The sequence below is a fragment of the Gorilla gorilla genome, chromosome 20 (assembly GCF_029281585.2).
Source record: "Gorilla gorilla gorilla isolate KB3781 chromosome 20, NHGRI_mGorGor1-v2.1_pri, whole genome shotgun sequence".
Lineage (NCBI taxonomy): Eukaryota > Metazoa > Chordata > Mammalia > Primates > Hominidae > Gorilla > Gorilla gorilla.
In genome coordinates this window covers 57,872,359-57,888,024 of record NC_073244.2, presented here as the reverse complement: position 1 = coordinate 57,888,024, position 15,666 = coordinate 57,872,359, and the positions used below count along the sequence as shown (strand labels likewise).

Here is a 15,666-nt window from a genome sequence, read left to right as displayed (position 1 = left end):
CCTGCCACCTCCCCAAACTGCTGTGGGACAAGATGAGATCATGTGGTAAGCCCTCGGGACAGTGTCCGGCACACGACTCCTGTTTGGTGTTGGCTGTCATGGCTGCCCTTCTCCTGTCGTTTTGCTCAGTGCCCGCGGCTGGCAGTGCTGTGGTGCCATCCCAGGGTTCCCGGGTGCCCGGTACCTGACAGATGCATTACCTGGTAGGCACATTTCCGGTGCAGTTTCTTCTGGTCCTTGTACCACTGCATGAGCTCCTTCATGAAACTGATTGTCACTTTGCCGTCTTCAAGCTTGGGTCCGCTGTACTCATCCTCAATGGCTAGGGTGTGAACAAGGGGACACGAGAGTCAGTGACCACAGCCACTGTGAGGGAGAAGGGGGTCTCGCTCCCAGGGATGGGGCAAACTTGGGTCTGGACACACAGGTCTAGAGAGGGACAGAGTGAGTGAAGAGTCCCCTCCTGGGTCAGGTCTGGCCCAGAGGCCTCTTCCTGACCTCCCTGTCTTCCTTCACCCACCCCCCTTTACTCTATTCAGTTTTATGGCACTTAGCACTATTCATTTCATGACTTGTTCATCATCTTATCTCCCTCCTAGAATATCGGCTCCATGTGGACAGGAAGGGTTTTGTTCATAGCTGTACCCCTAGTGCCTAGGACAGTGCCGGGCACATAGGAGATGCTCAATAATCATCTGTGGGATGAATGGCTGGACCTTCTCAGCACCTAGAGGTGAATCAGACACAGCCTGTGGGGACTGTGCTACTACCCGGAGGAAGGGCCCGTGAAATGGCAGGGGGTCCATGGCTCTCCAATCTCGCTCACTGGGAAGCGTGAGGCCCAGCTTTGGACTGCGGATGGAGCGCCCTGGAGCACAGGCAGAGGAGCGACAGACAGCAGCCTGGGGACAGAACAAGGGGCCACCCCTGAGCCCAACCCCACCCCCAGGGAATGGAGAAGACCCATGTGGAATGTTCTGGGCTGGAGCGTGGAGCATCCAGGCCTGACTCACTCATGCTCTCAATGTCCAGCGAGTCCACCACGGAGCGCTTGTGCTCGTCGCCCGCGATGGCCCGCTCAAAGGCCTTCTGCTTCACGATCTTGTTGCACTCCTGGTATTTCATTTTGGCATCCTTGTCGTGGGGCTTCACCTTGACCACCTGGGTGGGAGGGAAGGGGCGTGCACACTGAGGCTGAGGTGGGGGCACAGCGGTTGCCCCCAGGCTGCCCAGCCCTGGGTTCCATGAAAGTGGAAGTCAGACCGCCTGGACGCCAGGTGCTGATGGTGCGACCCTAGACGTGTTTAACTGCCGAGCCTTGGTTTCTGCACCCCAAAACTGGGCACAGCAAAGCTGCCCGCACGGGTGCACTTCATCAATCTTAGCTATGAGTGCGCTAAAATCAAACAACTGCCTGTCTAAGGACTGCGGGCTCAGCTTCGGGTGCCCTGTGAGAATCCCTGTGGGGTGAGCAGCATCCCAAGCACAGGTCCTGATGCTACTATCGTGACTACCAAGGTGGTGGAGCATGAGAGGAAGGGCCCAGCTGGGTCTACGGTCACAGAACAGCCCAGACTCACGCAAAGGGCCAATGACTTGCTGGACGACATGGACTCCCCGAGCCCAGGTTACCTAATCTCTAACAGGGAGGTGACACAGGGCTCCCCTGCCAGGGCTGTGGGAAGGAATAAGTAACACAGGGGGCCCGGCATGCAGCAGGGGCAGGCGGGCAGCAGCACCGAGTGCTGTCACTTCCCTCCCTCACGCTCTGGTGAGGCCCGGGACAAAAGATTTCTCTGTTTTGTCCACTGAAGAGAGGAACTGAGGGTCACAGATCCCTGAGACCGGGTTCAAATCCCAGCTCTGCAAGTCATGAGCTGGGTGACCTCAGGCAGGTGAGTCTGCCTCTCTGTGGCTCAGTTTCTCTCTGAGGTGGGACTGAGAACCATATCTCCCTCAAGAGGGCCACTGGGAGAGCTGCATGGGTGAATGCTTGTGAACCCTGCACAGTGGTGCCAGGTGAAAGGAAACTCCACGTGGGCGCCCACTGCTCTTCACGGTCCCCCTTCTGGGGCTGCTGCGCTAATGACCAGATCATACACGATAGGCATGGGGCGTTCAGCTTTGGGACATAGCAAGTTCCCAGTGAAAGGAGCCCTATCCCCCCAACCTTATTTACCCCGATTCCTGCAAACTCTGATCTTCTAACCTGAAAAGCAGACTGGATTTGGGGGCTGGATTCAGATCCTGGCTCTGCTACTTACTTGCCATGTGACTTTGGGCAAGTGACTTCACCTGTTTAGTCACGTAGACCCCCGTCTGACCTGCCCACCATCCTTAGCCTCCCCAGGAGCGGACCCCCGTATCTCCTGTGCCAGAGGACAGACTGGGAGGTCCCAGGGCCGGCCCTCAAGGAGCAGGGGTGGCCTCTGGTGGAAAGCCTGGCAGCGTGACTCAGAAACCTCCACAGAGACACCCACTGACCCCTGCAGGTTGGTGTGACAGAAGCAGGGGGTGAGGCTCATCTATGCTGGAAACAGGTGTGTGCGCCAAGCGGGGTGAGAAGAGCCCAGGCCCAGCAGGCCACGGCCTCCTCCCTGTCTGGGCAGGCCCAGGGCACCCTGCCAGGCAGCTCCACCTGGGCTGTGGGTGGGTGTAAGGCAGGGGAGGAAGACAGTGCCAGGCAGCCCCTGGCATCCTTCCCAATGGGGAGTGGTTATGTGCCCACACCCGGCTGGCATCCAAACCAGCATGTGGCCTGGCCCATGCGGCTCCTCCCACCCCTCTATACCTCCTAGCCAGACCACTCATGTCCCCAGCATGCTGGCTACAGGCCTTTGTGCAGGCTGCCTCTGCCCAGAGCACCTCATTTGCACCTCCAGCTCCTCCTCCAGGTCTCAGCCCCACTGATCCCTCCTCTAGGAAGCCCCAGAGGCTGGGTCAGGCACCCTCTCTGGGCTCCCAAAGGCCCCTGGGCTCCCTTGTTCCAGCCGTGAGCCCTGCTGGGAACCGGTCTGTCCACCCCACTGGAAGGTGGCCCTGTGACGGCAGGGCTGAGGCTCAGCCATAGCTGTGCGTGCAGCAGTCAATGAATTTCCCTTCCCCCCTGTCTCCAAAGAAATGAATGAGTGACTGAGCATTTCCTCCCCGCCAGTCTCCTGTTCTCCAGGGGTGGGCGGGCTGGGAAGGCAGATGAAGGCAAACAATGACAGTGCAGGGAGGAGAAAGGGAGTGGGAATACCAACAGTGGCAGCAGCAACAGTAATAATACACAGCTCCCTTCTAGAGCACTTACTATGTGCCTAATATTGTGTAAGCAATTCACTTGCTCATTTATCCTCCATGCACCTCTACATGGCAGTGTTTTCACAATCCTCATCTGACAGACAAGAAAACCAAGGCCGGGGGAGGTGAAGTCACCCACCCAGGAAGCCAGGATTCCCTTCTCTCCCAGGCGAAACTGCGCCAAAGCCCAGGCTCCTGATTTCCGCCATGCACGCTGGGACGGGCTCCCCTTCCGCCACCTCCCCTCCCTGCCTGGGCCTCTCGTCCCTGGGGCACACTGAATGCCCTCCAGGGAGGCAGCGTGGGGCAGTGGTTATGAGCCTGGGCTCTGGGACTAGGCCTCCTGGGTCTGAATCCAGGCCTGGCAGGACAGGCGGCCTCACATCTCAAGCCTCCCTCAGTTTCTAGAAAGTAGGGGTGGTGCCAGCACCCCCTGGAGGATTGTCGTGAGAACTTAATGCCAGGCAGCAGCAGGCAAGTGCTCATCCCAAGGCCTGCTGCTACTGTAGCTGCTGAGACACGCAAGGTCTAGCTGGGACAGTGAAGATGCCCTGCTGGGCTCCTGCTCCTGAGGAAGGTCATTCAGTCCAGACCGGAAGGGACTCAGCTCCTGAAGGCCCACCGGGTCAGAACTTCACACTGAACTTTTTTTTTTTTTAAAGTGGCATTTGGATTGTATGAAGGTCAGTATTCTGACTGTGATATTTATGTAGTTATGCCAGATATACCTTTAGGGAAAATGGGATTTCTGTATTACTTCTTACAACTGCAGGTGAATCCACAGTGCTAAGTAAACAAGTTCTTTCTAAAAGCATTATCTTCGGCGGTGAGTACTCATGGGTAATGATGTCTGGAGCTGGTGAAATGGTAACACAGGTTCACAATCCCCTAAGAAGCCCTGGGGGCTGCGTGTATTTGGGGATTGGGAATTTTTTGGATTTTAGTAAGGTGATTTGGTAGATGGCCGGGTGTGGTGGCTCACACCTATAATCCCACCACTGTGGGAGGCTGAGGTGGGAGGATCACTTGAGCTCAGGAGTTCAAGACCAGCCTGGACAACATAGTGAGTCCCTATCTCTAGAAAAAAATACCAAAAAAAAAAAAAAAAATTAGCCACGTGTGGTGGTGCATGCCTGTAGTCCCAGCTACTTTGGGGGGCTGAGGTGGGAGGATTGCTTGAGCCCAGGTAAGGCTGCGGTGAGTCATGATTGTGCCATCACACTCTAGCCTGGGTAACACAGTGAGATTCTGTCTCAAAAACAAAACAAAACAAAACAATACAAAAAACCCACATGATTTGGTGTACATGCTCTATCATAGGACACTCCCAGCAGGTCCAGGTCAGTACCTAGTAATCACAAGCACACACACGGCCATTTCTGCAGCAAAACCTCCAGACACGCCACTGGAGAGTAATCAAGACCATCAGCAGCTTCTTAGTAGTTCAGGTCAGGTTTTGCCACTGAACGAGCTGCCCAAACTTACCAGAACAACTGTTCTTCAGAACTGCTTGGGTTTTAAAACTGAGGGTGAGGGATTATAGAGCAGCATCAAGATCCCACGTGGAGTAGACCCACAGTACAAGGTGTAACAGGGCATTCTGAATATCTCCAACATGCACACAATGAGCAGCAGCCCAGAAGGGAGCCATGCCCGCCTGAGGCATGCAGGCAGCTGGGGGAAGTCAGGTTTCCAGGGCAGGAAATGTCGCTGCTAGTGACAGCCTGAAGCCTGACATGAGGGTTTTTACCCTAGTGGGTTAGTTTCTGGTGAATGAGTTTGGCAAGTCATACCCAGCATTCTCTGTATAATAAGTCAGAGGAGAGACCACCAAGGTGCAGTGCCTGAGCTAAGGGTGAGTGCTGTGCCGAGAAACTCGGACCCGCTGCGCCTGCCCTGCTTATGGCCTGACTCTGGGACAAAGCTGCCACCTCCTGGCTGTGCAACCTCAGTGGAGTGAACTACCCTCTGGGCCTTGGTTTCCTCACCTATAAACCAGGGATAAAGAGAGTCTCCACTGCGCAGGGTAGCCGTGAAGATGAAATGAGTTATTACTGCATGAAGGTCACAACCTGGGCCCTGGCGAGCGCTGGATGAAATAGTGGTTGTGACTATTCCTGTTACATTCACAGATCCATGCTGTAGGTGTACAGGCACTAGTATCCGCTTGCAAGGCAACACGCATTTCTGACTGTGCTGGACTCTGATATAAGGAACCCAAAGCCACAGAACAAAAATCAGGAGATCCCAGGAAGGGCTAGGGAGCGCAGAGGGAGTCCCCCAGATCCGGCCTAGGTCTGCACCCAAGTTCCAAGCATAGACAGGAAAGAACATAGGTGGTGTCTTCCGGAAAAGGACCCCGTGAGGGACAGATCCATCATGAGAGTCAGGGTTCTCCAGAGAGACAGAACCAATCAGAGAGACACACACACACAGGCTGGACGTGGTGGCTCACGCCTGTAATCCCAGCACTTTGGGAGGCCAAGGTGGGCGGATCATGAGGTCAGGAGATCGAGACCATCCTGGCTAACATAGTGAAACCCCATCTCTACTAAAAATACAAAAAATTAGCCAGAGGCAGTGGCGGGCGCCTGTAGTCCCAGGTACTAGAGAGGCTGAGGCAGGAGAATGGTATGAACCCGGGAGGCGGAGCTTGCAGTGAGCCGAGATCCCGCCACTGCACTCCAGCACGGGCGACAGAGCAAGACCCGTCTCAAAAAAAAAAAAAGAGAGAGACATACACACAGTCATGAGCTGTATAATGATGTTCAGTCAACAGTGGCCCGCATATACAAGTGTGGTCCCAGAAGATAAACACACTGAAATAGTCCTATTGCCTGGTGACAGCACAGCCATGGGAATGTCTCAGCACAACGCCATTACTCACACAAATCCATGACGAAAAAAGAAGCCAAGCGAACCACCATGGACATTTTTCTGAAAAGAACCACACCTTCTCAAGGGCCTCACGCAGGTCCTTCAGGGGTATCCAGAAGGCACTGTCACCCTAGATGACAGCTCCATGCGTGTGACAGCCCCAGAGGACCTTCCAGTGGGACACGGTGTGGAGGTGGGAGACAGTGATACTGATCTCCTGACCCTGCGTAGGCCTAGGCTAATGTCTGCGTTTGTGTCTTCGTTTTTAACAAAAAAGTTTAAAAAGCAAAAGAAGTATTTTTTCAACAGAAAAAAGCTTACAGAATAAGGATATAAAGAAAATATTTTTGTACAGGTGTATATGTGTGTTTTAAGCTAAGTGTTATTACAACAAAGTGAGAAAGTTTTAAAAAATTAAAAAGTTTATAAAGTAAGTTACAGTAAGCTAAGGTTAATTTATTATTGAAGAACCAAAAACTTTTAAAAATAAATTTAATATAATCTAGTGTACAGTGCTTATGAAGCCTACAGACATACACATTACTGTCCTAGCCTTACATTCACTCACCACTCACGCACTGACTCACCCAGTGAAACTTCCAGTCCTGCAAGCTCTATTCATGGTAAGTGCCCTAAACAGGTGTACTAGATTTTATCTCTCTTTTTTTTTTTTTTTCAGACGGAGTCTCGCTCTGTTGCCCAGGCTGGAGTGCAATGGCTTGATCTCGGCTCACTGTAACCTCCGCCTCCTGGGTTCAAGCAATTCTCCTGCCTCAGCCTCCCGAGTAGCTGGGATTACAGGCGCATGCCACCACGCCTGGCTAATTTTTGTATTTTTAGTAGAGATGGGGTTTCACCATCTTGGCCAGGCTGGTCCTGAACTCCTGACCTTGTGATCTGCCCGCCTCAGACTCCTAAAATGCTGGGATTACAGGCGTGAGCCACCATGCCTGGCCTTTTTTTTTTTTTTTTTTTTTTGAGACAGAGTCTCGCCCTGTCACCCAGGCTGGAGTGCAGTGGTGCAATGTCCGCTCACTGCAAGCTCTGCCTCCCGGGTTCACGCCATTCTCCTGCCTCAGCCCCCAGAGTGGCTAGGACTACAGGCACCTGCCACCACGCCCGGCTAATTTTTTGTATATTTAGTAGAGACGGTGTTTCACCGTGTTGGCCAGGATGGTCTTGATCTCCTGACCTCGTGATCCACCCGCCTCGGCCTCCCAAAGTGCTGGGGTTACAGGCGTGAGCCATGACTTTACCATCCCTTTTCTACGTTCAGATGCACAAATACTTACTGTTTTGCTACAGTTGCCACAGCATTCAGTAAAGTAACATGCTGTACAGGCGTGTAGCCTAGGAGCACTCGGCCATGCCACATAACCTAGGTGTGTATGCAGTAAGCTGTAACATCTAGGTTTGTGTAAGCACACTCTATGATGCTCACACAATGAAATCACCTAACAACACATTTCTCAAAAACTACCCCTTGTTAAGCAATGCGTGACTGTACCTATGCATGTGGATATATATGAGAGGGTGTTTATTAGGAGAATTGCCTCACTCCACACTGTCTTACCAATAAGTACAGAGTAGCTGCTTCATGCTCACTAGGTCCAATTAGCAAAATGCCATCAGTGTCGTGGACCAGTGTGATAGCTTGCAGAAGGGAAGGGTGATCAAGATCCCCATGAAGGAATACTACTTTACCGTAAACAAGAGCAAAATAATGTCTTTTGTAGACTTGGATGGAGTTGGAGGCCATTATTCTAAGTGAAATAACTCACTAATGGAAAGTCAAACACTCTATGTTCTCACTTGTAAGTGGAAGCTAAGCTATGGGTATGCAAGGCATACAGAGCGGTATAATGGAAACTGGAGACCTAGAAGGGGGAGGGTGGGAGGGGTGAGGGGTAAAATCTATGTACTGGGTGCAGTGTACAGTACTCGGGTGACGGGTGCACTAAGATCTCAGACTCTGCCACTATACAGTTCATCCCTGTTATACAGTTCATCCATGCCACTAAAACCACGGGTACCCCAAAAGCTATTCAAATAAAAAGGGAACAAATTAATAAAAATTTCATTAATTTTTTAAAAAGAAAAGATCCCTGTGAAGGAAACTGTAACCCAGGGCTGAAGGACTGATATGTCCCTGAGGCAGGCAGCAAGGGTGTGGCACTGGCCTTGCCAACTGAAAGCAAACTGCTTCTGGTGGGTCTTACGGACAGGGATGGAGAAAGGACACTTGCCACATGAGTAGCTGCACGGCAGGTCCAGGAGGTGCGTCCACCTGCTCAAGCAATGAAACCACATGGTACAGCAGCTGCAACTGGGGTCACCACCTGGTGAAGCTTACAATAATCCCCTGCCATTCTCCAGGATGCAGCCGTCTTCTGCATAGGCCAAACAGGAGAGTGAAGTGGGGGTGTGGTAAGGCTCTCCACCCCTGCAGCTTTCAAGTCTCTGATGGTGGCACTAATCTCTACAATCTCTCCAGGGATGTGCTGCTGTTTTGATTTACAATTTTCCTAGGTAGAGGCAGCTCTATGGCTTCCATTTAGCCTTTCCCACCATAATGGCCCTTACTCCACAGCTTAGGGAACCAACGTGGGGATTTTCCGCCAGCTGCTGAGTACATTTATTCCAATTGTGCAGCTGGAATGGGGGAAATAACCACAGGAGGGGTCCAGGGACCCACTCAACCCACTGAGAGTCGGACCTGAGCTAAAACTCCATTCATCACCAGGCCCCCATAAGCCCTTATTCTGACTGGGGCGCAACAGTCAGATTATTCTAATTGTGGATTTGCTTCTGCATCCATGACAGACATCTTGCCTTCAGCAGCTGAGTGCTGACACTTGGTCCCTGCCTCTCCAGGATCTAATTGTTCCCACTGCATGTAAGTTTTCCAACTGAGTGACTGCGGTTCCCACCGTAAGGTCCAGCTTGCAGAGAGGAGCAACCAGGGATGCCGGGGCCCCCTCATAAATCTGCTTCTCAAAGTATTGGTGAAAGGTGTGTTCTCTGGACCCTCCAGTGTGGGTGAGTGGGTTTTATGTTACAAATCCACTCAAGCATTCCAATTTCCCTAAGCCTTTGATTCCCCATCCTCTACGTTAAACCAAGAGAGACCGGGCATCTCCAGCTCACTCCTGGTGGGCCACCTTCTGATCCCTGTTTCAAACTGTCAGCGTCTTCTCAAACTCCCCGAGCAGCAACATTACATGCAGAATCTGGGGAAGAGGGGTTGGGGAAGATGTTGGTGTGACTCTGCAGTTCTAGCCAAGGGAGAAATACGCTGGTACAGTGATTATAAATTTTATTTCTCTCTTTCTTTCTCCTACCTGATGTAATGGTCCTAGCACCAAGGCTCTATCTACAGTGCTGGAAGCAGGGATAATTCCTAAGAAACCGTAACTATGTTTTTAAACCTTCTGTCAGAATTCCCAAGGGCCGGATGGGAGTGGGTTGTGCTTTCACACCATCTGGCGAAACTGGGGCTAACAGTGAATGCAGTTATATAGCCTGCTGATAAAAATAGCCCACTAGTCCCGCACCTATGTAACCACACCCTATCTGAATGGAAGTGATCTAAGGGGAGGCATGTGCTAGATTAGTTTGCTGCCTACAACCTAGACCCAGCACAGTGGCCAATTCCAATGCCCCTTCGAAAAGGGTGGGTATGAGAAAGAAAAGTTATCTGGTGAGCCCCTTTAAATGATCAGGCCCAGAGAGGCACTGGAATAGGACAGCAGTCATATCCCACTTCTCACTTAAGAGAAGTACTCATCGCCTGAAGCCACGTGCTACGTGGACTCTAGACTGCCACCAACCACAGACACCGTAACTCACACCCTCTAGTTCCACAATGGATGGGCAATTATTAATCAATGTTATTTCTGTAAACCAATGATATTTCCTGCAAAACCCCTTTTATAATCACCCCTCTTCTCATTTGTCCTTTTTTTCTTTAAAAGCTCAAGCAGGCCAGGCATGGTGCCTCACACCTGTGATCCTAGCAATTCGGGAGGCTGAGGCAGAAGTCCAGGAGTTCGAGATCAGCCTGGGGAACAAAGCAAGACCCCATCTCTACAATAAAGAAAAAAATTAGCCAGGCATGGTGGCATGCACCTGCAGTCCCAGCTACTTGGGAGGCTGAGGTGGGAGGATCACTTGAGCCCAGGAGTTTGAGGCTGCAGTGAGCAATGATGGTGCCACTGCACTCTAGCCTGGGTGACAGAGTAAGATTCTGTCTCTAAAAAAAAAAACAAAAACCACAAGCCTCTCCCTTGTTCTCCAGTGCTCTTCCCAAGGTAACTTGAAGTGTTTCCAGGGCTGCAATTCTCTCAACCCTGGCCCAAATAAACTCTGTCTATGTTAATTTTGCCTCAGTTTCTTCGGTTATGTCAATGTTTTCTGGCCCTGTGAGCAGGGTTCAGAGCTACCCACTCAGACACTGGGTGCCCCTGGACTCGATGCTCAGTACCAGAACAAACCCACTGTGTTCCTCCAACTCCACAGGTTCACTGGGGGCAAAAGGGTGAGTGCTCCTGAATCTGGACCCCCTCTCTTGTCAGATGAGGTCTAGACTTTATTTGAGTGGTTCTTTCTATCTCTCTTTTTCTAGAATGAAGGTTTCCATCTTTGTCTATGAGCAAGGGATTCGAGTTTCAGGGGGGAGAAAAGAAAACTGCCTTCTCCACTGCTGCTTCACAGCAGGAGGCCCGGGTCACAGTACTGGCATTCTGGCACTGGTGGCTGCACTTCTGGGCTGAAATTAGACAGCATGCTTTTTAAATTGCAGCTGCTTCTGACTAAGCTGCATGAGGGTAAGTCATCTTGCCTCAAAGAGAAGAGAAAATTGCCCCCTTTGACCCACTGGATTCTTTAGGCAACCAGAGACTTTGCAGAGGTATGGGGACGTTTTTCCATGCATGACGTGTTGGAGTCTTAAAGGGCCTCCCATTAGGAAGAAGACCAGTAAGGACTCTTGCTTAGCTGGAAAGGTATGAATAAGGGACTGGTCACTCTGATACCTGAAGCACTCTGCTGCCACAAGGTGATAAGAGATTCCAAGACAAATAAGAACACGCCTCACGATTCACTGGTGACACCTGGAAGAGTGACACCCACAGAGCGGCACACCTCGACCCAATATACTGTCCTGGCCTTGGTCACTTTTGAGAAGGAAATTCTAAAATTATAGGAGGCTGGGTGTGTGGCTCACGCCTGTAATCCCAGCACTTTGGGAGGCCGAGACAGGTGGATCACTTGAGGTCAGGCATTTGAAACCAGCCTGGCCAACATCGTGAAACCCCGCCTCTACTAAAAACACAAACATTAGCTGGGCATGGTGGCTCACGCTTGTAATCCCAGCACTTTGGGAGGCTGAGGTGGGCAGATTACTTGAGGTCAGGAGTTCAAAACCTGCCTGGCCAACATCATGAAACCCCGTTTCCACTAAAAACACAAAAAGTAGCTCGGCGTGGTGGCTCATGCCTGTAATCCCAGCTACTTGGGAGACCGAGGCAAGAGAGTTGCTTGAACCCAGGAGGCGGAGGTTGCAGGGAGCTGAGACTGTGCCACTGCACTCCAGGCTGGGTGACAGAGCGAGACTCCATCTCAAATAAATAAATAAATAAAATTATAGGAAATTGCTCATTGAAACTGAGCTTTGCCTTAAAGGACAGCCCCCCCGCCCCAGCCCCGAAACACCAGCTGGATTTATGTCTAATACCTATGGAGCGCCATCCTGCAAATACCTAGGTAAATGGACCCAGCGGCGGGAGATACCCCAAAGTGCAATGGCCCAAATGAGGGTCTTGAAATTCCTAAATTAATGTATTTGTGCACACAATTGGAAAAGGCAGGATTTAGAACCAGACAAATCGAATGGAGACCTACTTCCTGTTTGTCCTGGCTGCAATCTCATAAGAGATTTGAAAGGTACAATTATTTTTTTTTTAGGAAACTCCCCCAGAAAACCCTTTAAATGCTCAAAGTGTCTGCTGAACTTTGCTGCAAGATTTACAAAAGACAAATAGCTTTAAATAATGATTACCCTAGACCTCTAATAAACAAATATGCCCCACCTCCCAAAGCAAACTCCTTGATGTGAATTTCAGAAAGGGAAAGCCAAGAAACAGATAGGTTTGCTATCTCTTTAAAAATATTTTTTTGAGACTAGAGAAGAGGTCTTGCCATGTTGCCCAGGATTCTGGCCTCACGTGATCTTCCTGCCTCGGTCTCCCAAAATACTGGGATTACAGGGGTGAGCCACCGCATCTGGCTGAATGTTTACTATCTGCCTGGCTAAAACCCAATTAAAAGTTTTTAAAGAGCTCTATAGTCAAAAGCTGACTTGATTAAAAGCTGATATTTGGCTACATATGTATGCACACACATACACACACACACGTATATATATATTTTTTGATGCCTCTGTTCTCTCTGATTTCCTCTCTTCTCAAACTGCTCCTAACTATACACAATCCCTCTTTCTTCTTGTTGACATGATTTTTGCCAAGGATAATGTAAAACTTAATTGCTTTATGGAAAACAAGATCTCCTTGACTGGCTCCTCTAAGTCCTGTTCTTTGATGTACCGCTGTCTGTCCCTCCTTCCTCTTGCCACCTTTGGTATCACATGAGGGAACCTCTGTTTATCCTCATGGAGCCCCAAGCATTGTGGGTAAACAGGCTCCTCTCAGGTCTAAAGCTCTATTCTCTTTTACATAGAACTCCTTGATCTCTGTAACTTGTCGATACATACATGTATACAACATGTGTGCTATATGTTGTGTCTACATATATGTCTATACATGTTTTTGTATATTATCTACATGATACAAAATTAAAGACAAACGAGCACTCACAAATTAGAAGGTAAACCGAGGCCAGGTGCAGTGGCTCATGCCTGTAATCCCAGCACTTTGGGAGGCTGAGGGGGGCAGATCACAAGGTCAGGAGATCGAGACCATCTGGCCAACATGGTGAAACACCATCTCTACTAAAAGTATGAAAAAATTAGGTGGATGTGGTGGTGCGTGCCTGCAATCCCAGCTACTCGGAGGCTGAGGCAGGAGAATCGCTTGAACCTGGGAGGCAGAGATTGCAGTGAGCCGAGATCGCGCCACTGCACTCCAGCCTGGCGACAGAGTGAGACTCCGTCTCAAAAAGAAAAAAATAAAGAAAGTAAGCCCAAATATTTTCCAAGTTCACATGACCTGAGTAAATCTTTTGGCAAATAAAACTAGTTTAAAATTGTTGTTTTAATAAAAACTATATCGGCGGCCAGGGGCAGTGGCTCATGCCTGTAATCCCAGCACTTTGGGAGGCCGAGGCGGGCGGACCATGAGGTCAGGAGATCGAGACCATCCTGGCTAACACAGTGAAACCCCATCTCTACTAAAAATACAAAAAATTAGCCGGGTGTGGTGGCGGGCACCTGTAGTCCCAGGTACTCAGGAGGCTGAGGCAGGGGAATGGCATGAACCTGGGCGGCGGAGCTTGCAGTGAGCCGAGATTGCGCCACTGCACTCCAGCCTGGGCGACAGAGTGAGACCACGTCTGAAAAAAAAAATAAATAAAAATAAAAATAAAAATAAAAATAAATAAATAATAAAAACTATGTTTTCTGAGTTACCAGCAAAATATGTATGTATCTAACTTTAAGGTTCTTACTTCTATGATACTTGCCTAACGTAAAATAATAAAAAATGGTTAATAGAAAATTTAACTTGAGATGATGGTTGGATTTGTCTGTCTCACGAAATTTTCCCAACAATCACTAAAAATGAATAAATTAAATACATATAAATAGAATCAACTTTATAAATGAACTTTTAATAATAATTATGTTTTATAATATGCCTACTTGAAAAGGTTTCTCAAATCTTTTGGTAATTATGCCCTTAGGGTTTTACTAAGCTAAATTAATGACAAATATTCATTGAATATCTAGATCATTTCCAAATAAGAGATGATGCTAAGACAGTAACTACTAAATATGGCTTTTGACTTCTTATTTTAGAGAAACAAAAGATACTGAGATCTGTTAAGAAAAATGTCCTGTTCCATTGAAAAATTGTTCCATTAGAAACCCTATATTTCTAAAAATTATAAAGATGGCACCATAAATTACTGCTACATGACTAACAGTTAAAAATTGCTTACTTCTTAGGTTTTTGCTATGAATTACGGTTACTAAGAGTTAAAATTCTAATATGTGATAACCAAGAGAAACAATTCTGTATACAGAACGTCTAAGATGTGGTTTTGGTAAGGAAGGTTATACACAAGACAGAGGATGTGGTTTTGTTAAAGGAAAAGCAATTTTACTTAGTTTAGAGGTAAAGGTTGTATTAAATCGAAGGAATAAAAGAAAGAAAAAATGAGATAAACTGAATAGATATGGAAAGTAGGGAGAAAAAAGAATGGAAAAATTTATAAGTTATAAAAGATTCATGGAAATCTTATTTTGTATGGTCAAAGCTGATTGAGATTGGATAGATTTGTTTATAAGGTTTTATTAAAATTAGCTTTACCATAAATAATACATTGATACAAAGGAAGAATTTGTTTTTCTCTTTTGAACAAGATTTTGGTATAGTATTTTTTTTTTTTTTTTTTTTTTTGAGACGGAGTCTGGCTCTGTCGCCAGGCTAGAGTGCAATGGCACGATCTTGCCTCACTGCAGCCTCCACCTCCCGGATTCAAGTGATTTTCCTGTCTCAGCCTCCCGAGTAGCTGGGACTACAGGCACATGCCACCAAGCCCGGCTAATTTTTTTTTTTTTTTTTTAAGTTTTTAGTAGAGACAGGGTTTCACCATGTTGGTCGGGATAGTCTCGATCTCTTGACCTCATGATCCGCCTGCCTCAGTCTCCCAAAGTGCTGGGATTACAGGCGTGAGCCACCATGCCTGGCTGGTGTAGTATTAGTAAAGATAATAAAAGATTTTTCGGCCGGGCGCAGTGGCTCACGCCTGTAATCCCAGCACTTTGGGAGGCCGAGGCGGGCGGATCACGAGGTCAAGAGATTGAGACCATCCTGGCTAACACAGTGAAACCCCATCTCTCATAAAAATACAAAAAATACGCTGGGCGTGGTAGCAGGCACCTGTAGTCACAGCTACTTGGGAGGCTGAGGCAGGAGAATGGGGTGAATCCAGGAGGCGGAGCTTGCAGTGAGCCGAGATTGCACCACTGCACTCCAGCCTGGGCGACAGAGTGAGACTCCGTTTCAAAAAAAAAAAAAATTTTTTTTTTTTTCATTTATCTTTTGGGTAAATTGCAAAACACAAAACAAAACAAAAATCCCAAAAAACAAACAAACAAACAACACAGAAAAAACAAAAAAGGGGAGAGGGAGAGAAAGATTCTGTTGCTCTTATGCTGTCTTTATTAGGTCTTTTGATTATTTGGGAAACTGAGTCTCCTCTCTACCAAAGAGTAAAGGTTTTTGCTTTTTGAAATCTTCTAATTAACACTTTGGCTACATGAATGAC

General features: G+C 48.6%; 2 protein-coding genes across 2 annotated transcripts in view; one reads left to right on the top strand and one right to left on the bottom strand.

Annotated features, from left to right (window-relative positions):
* CCDC8 (coiled-coil domain containing 8) overlaps positions 1 to 1,019 on the top strand; it is a 49,237-nt gene extending 48,218 nt beyond the window's left edge. Inside the window, exon 5 of the transcript XR_010132005.1 lies at positions 600 to 1,019. The gene's annotated coding sequence lies outside the window, so the exon portion shown is untranslated. The remainder of the gene's footprint in view (positions 1 to 599) is intronic.
* Positions 1 to 15,666, bottom strand: part of PPP5C (protein phosphatase 5 catalytic subunit) — a 43,644-nt gene that overhangs the window by 13,924 nt on the left and 14,054 nt on the right. Inside the window, exons 3-4 of the mRNA XM_004061018.4 lie at positions 1,014 to 1,161; positions 201 to 322 (exon numbers count right to left, since the gene is read on the bottom strand). Of these exons, the coding sequence (XP_004061066.1) occupies positions 201 to 322; positions 1,014 to 1,161 (270 nt within the window). The remainder of the gene's footprint in view (positions 1 to 200; positions 323 to 1,013; positions 1,162 to 15,666) is intronic.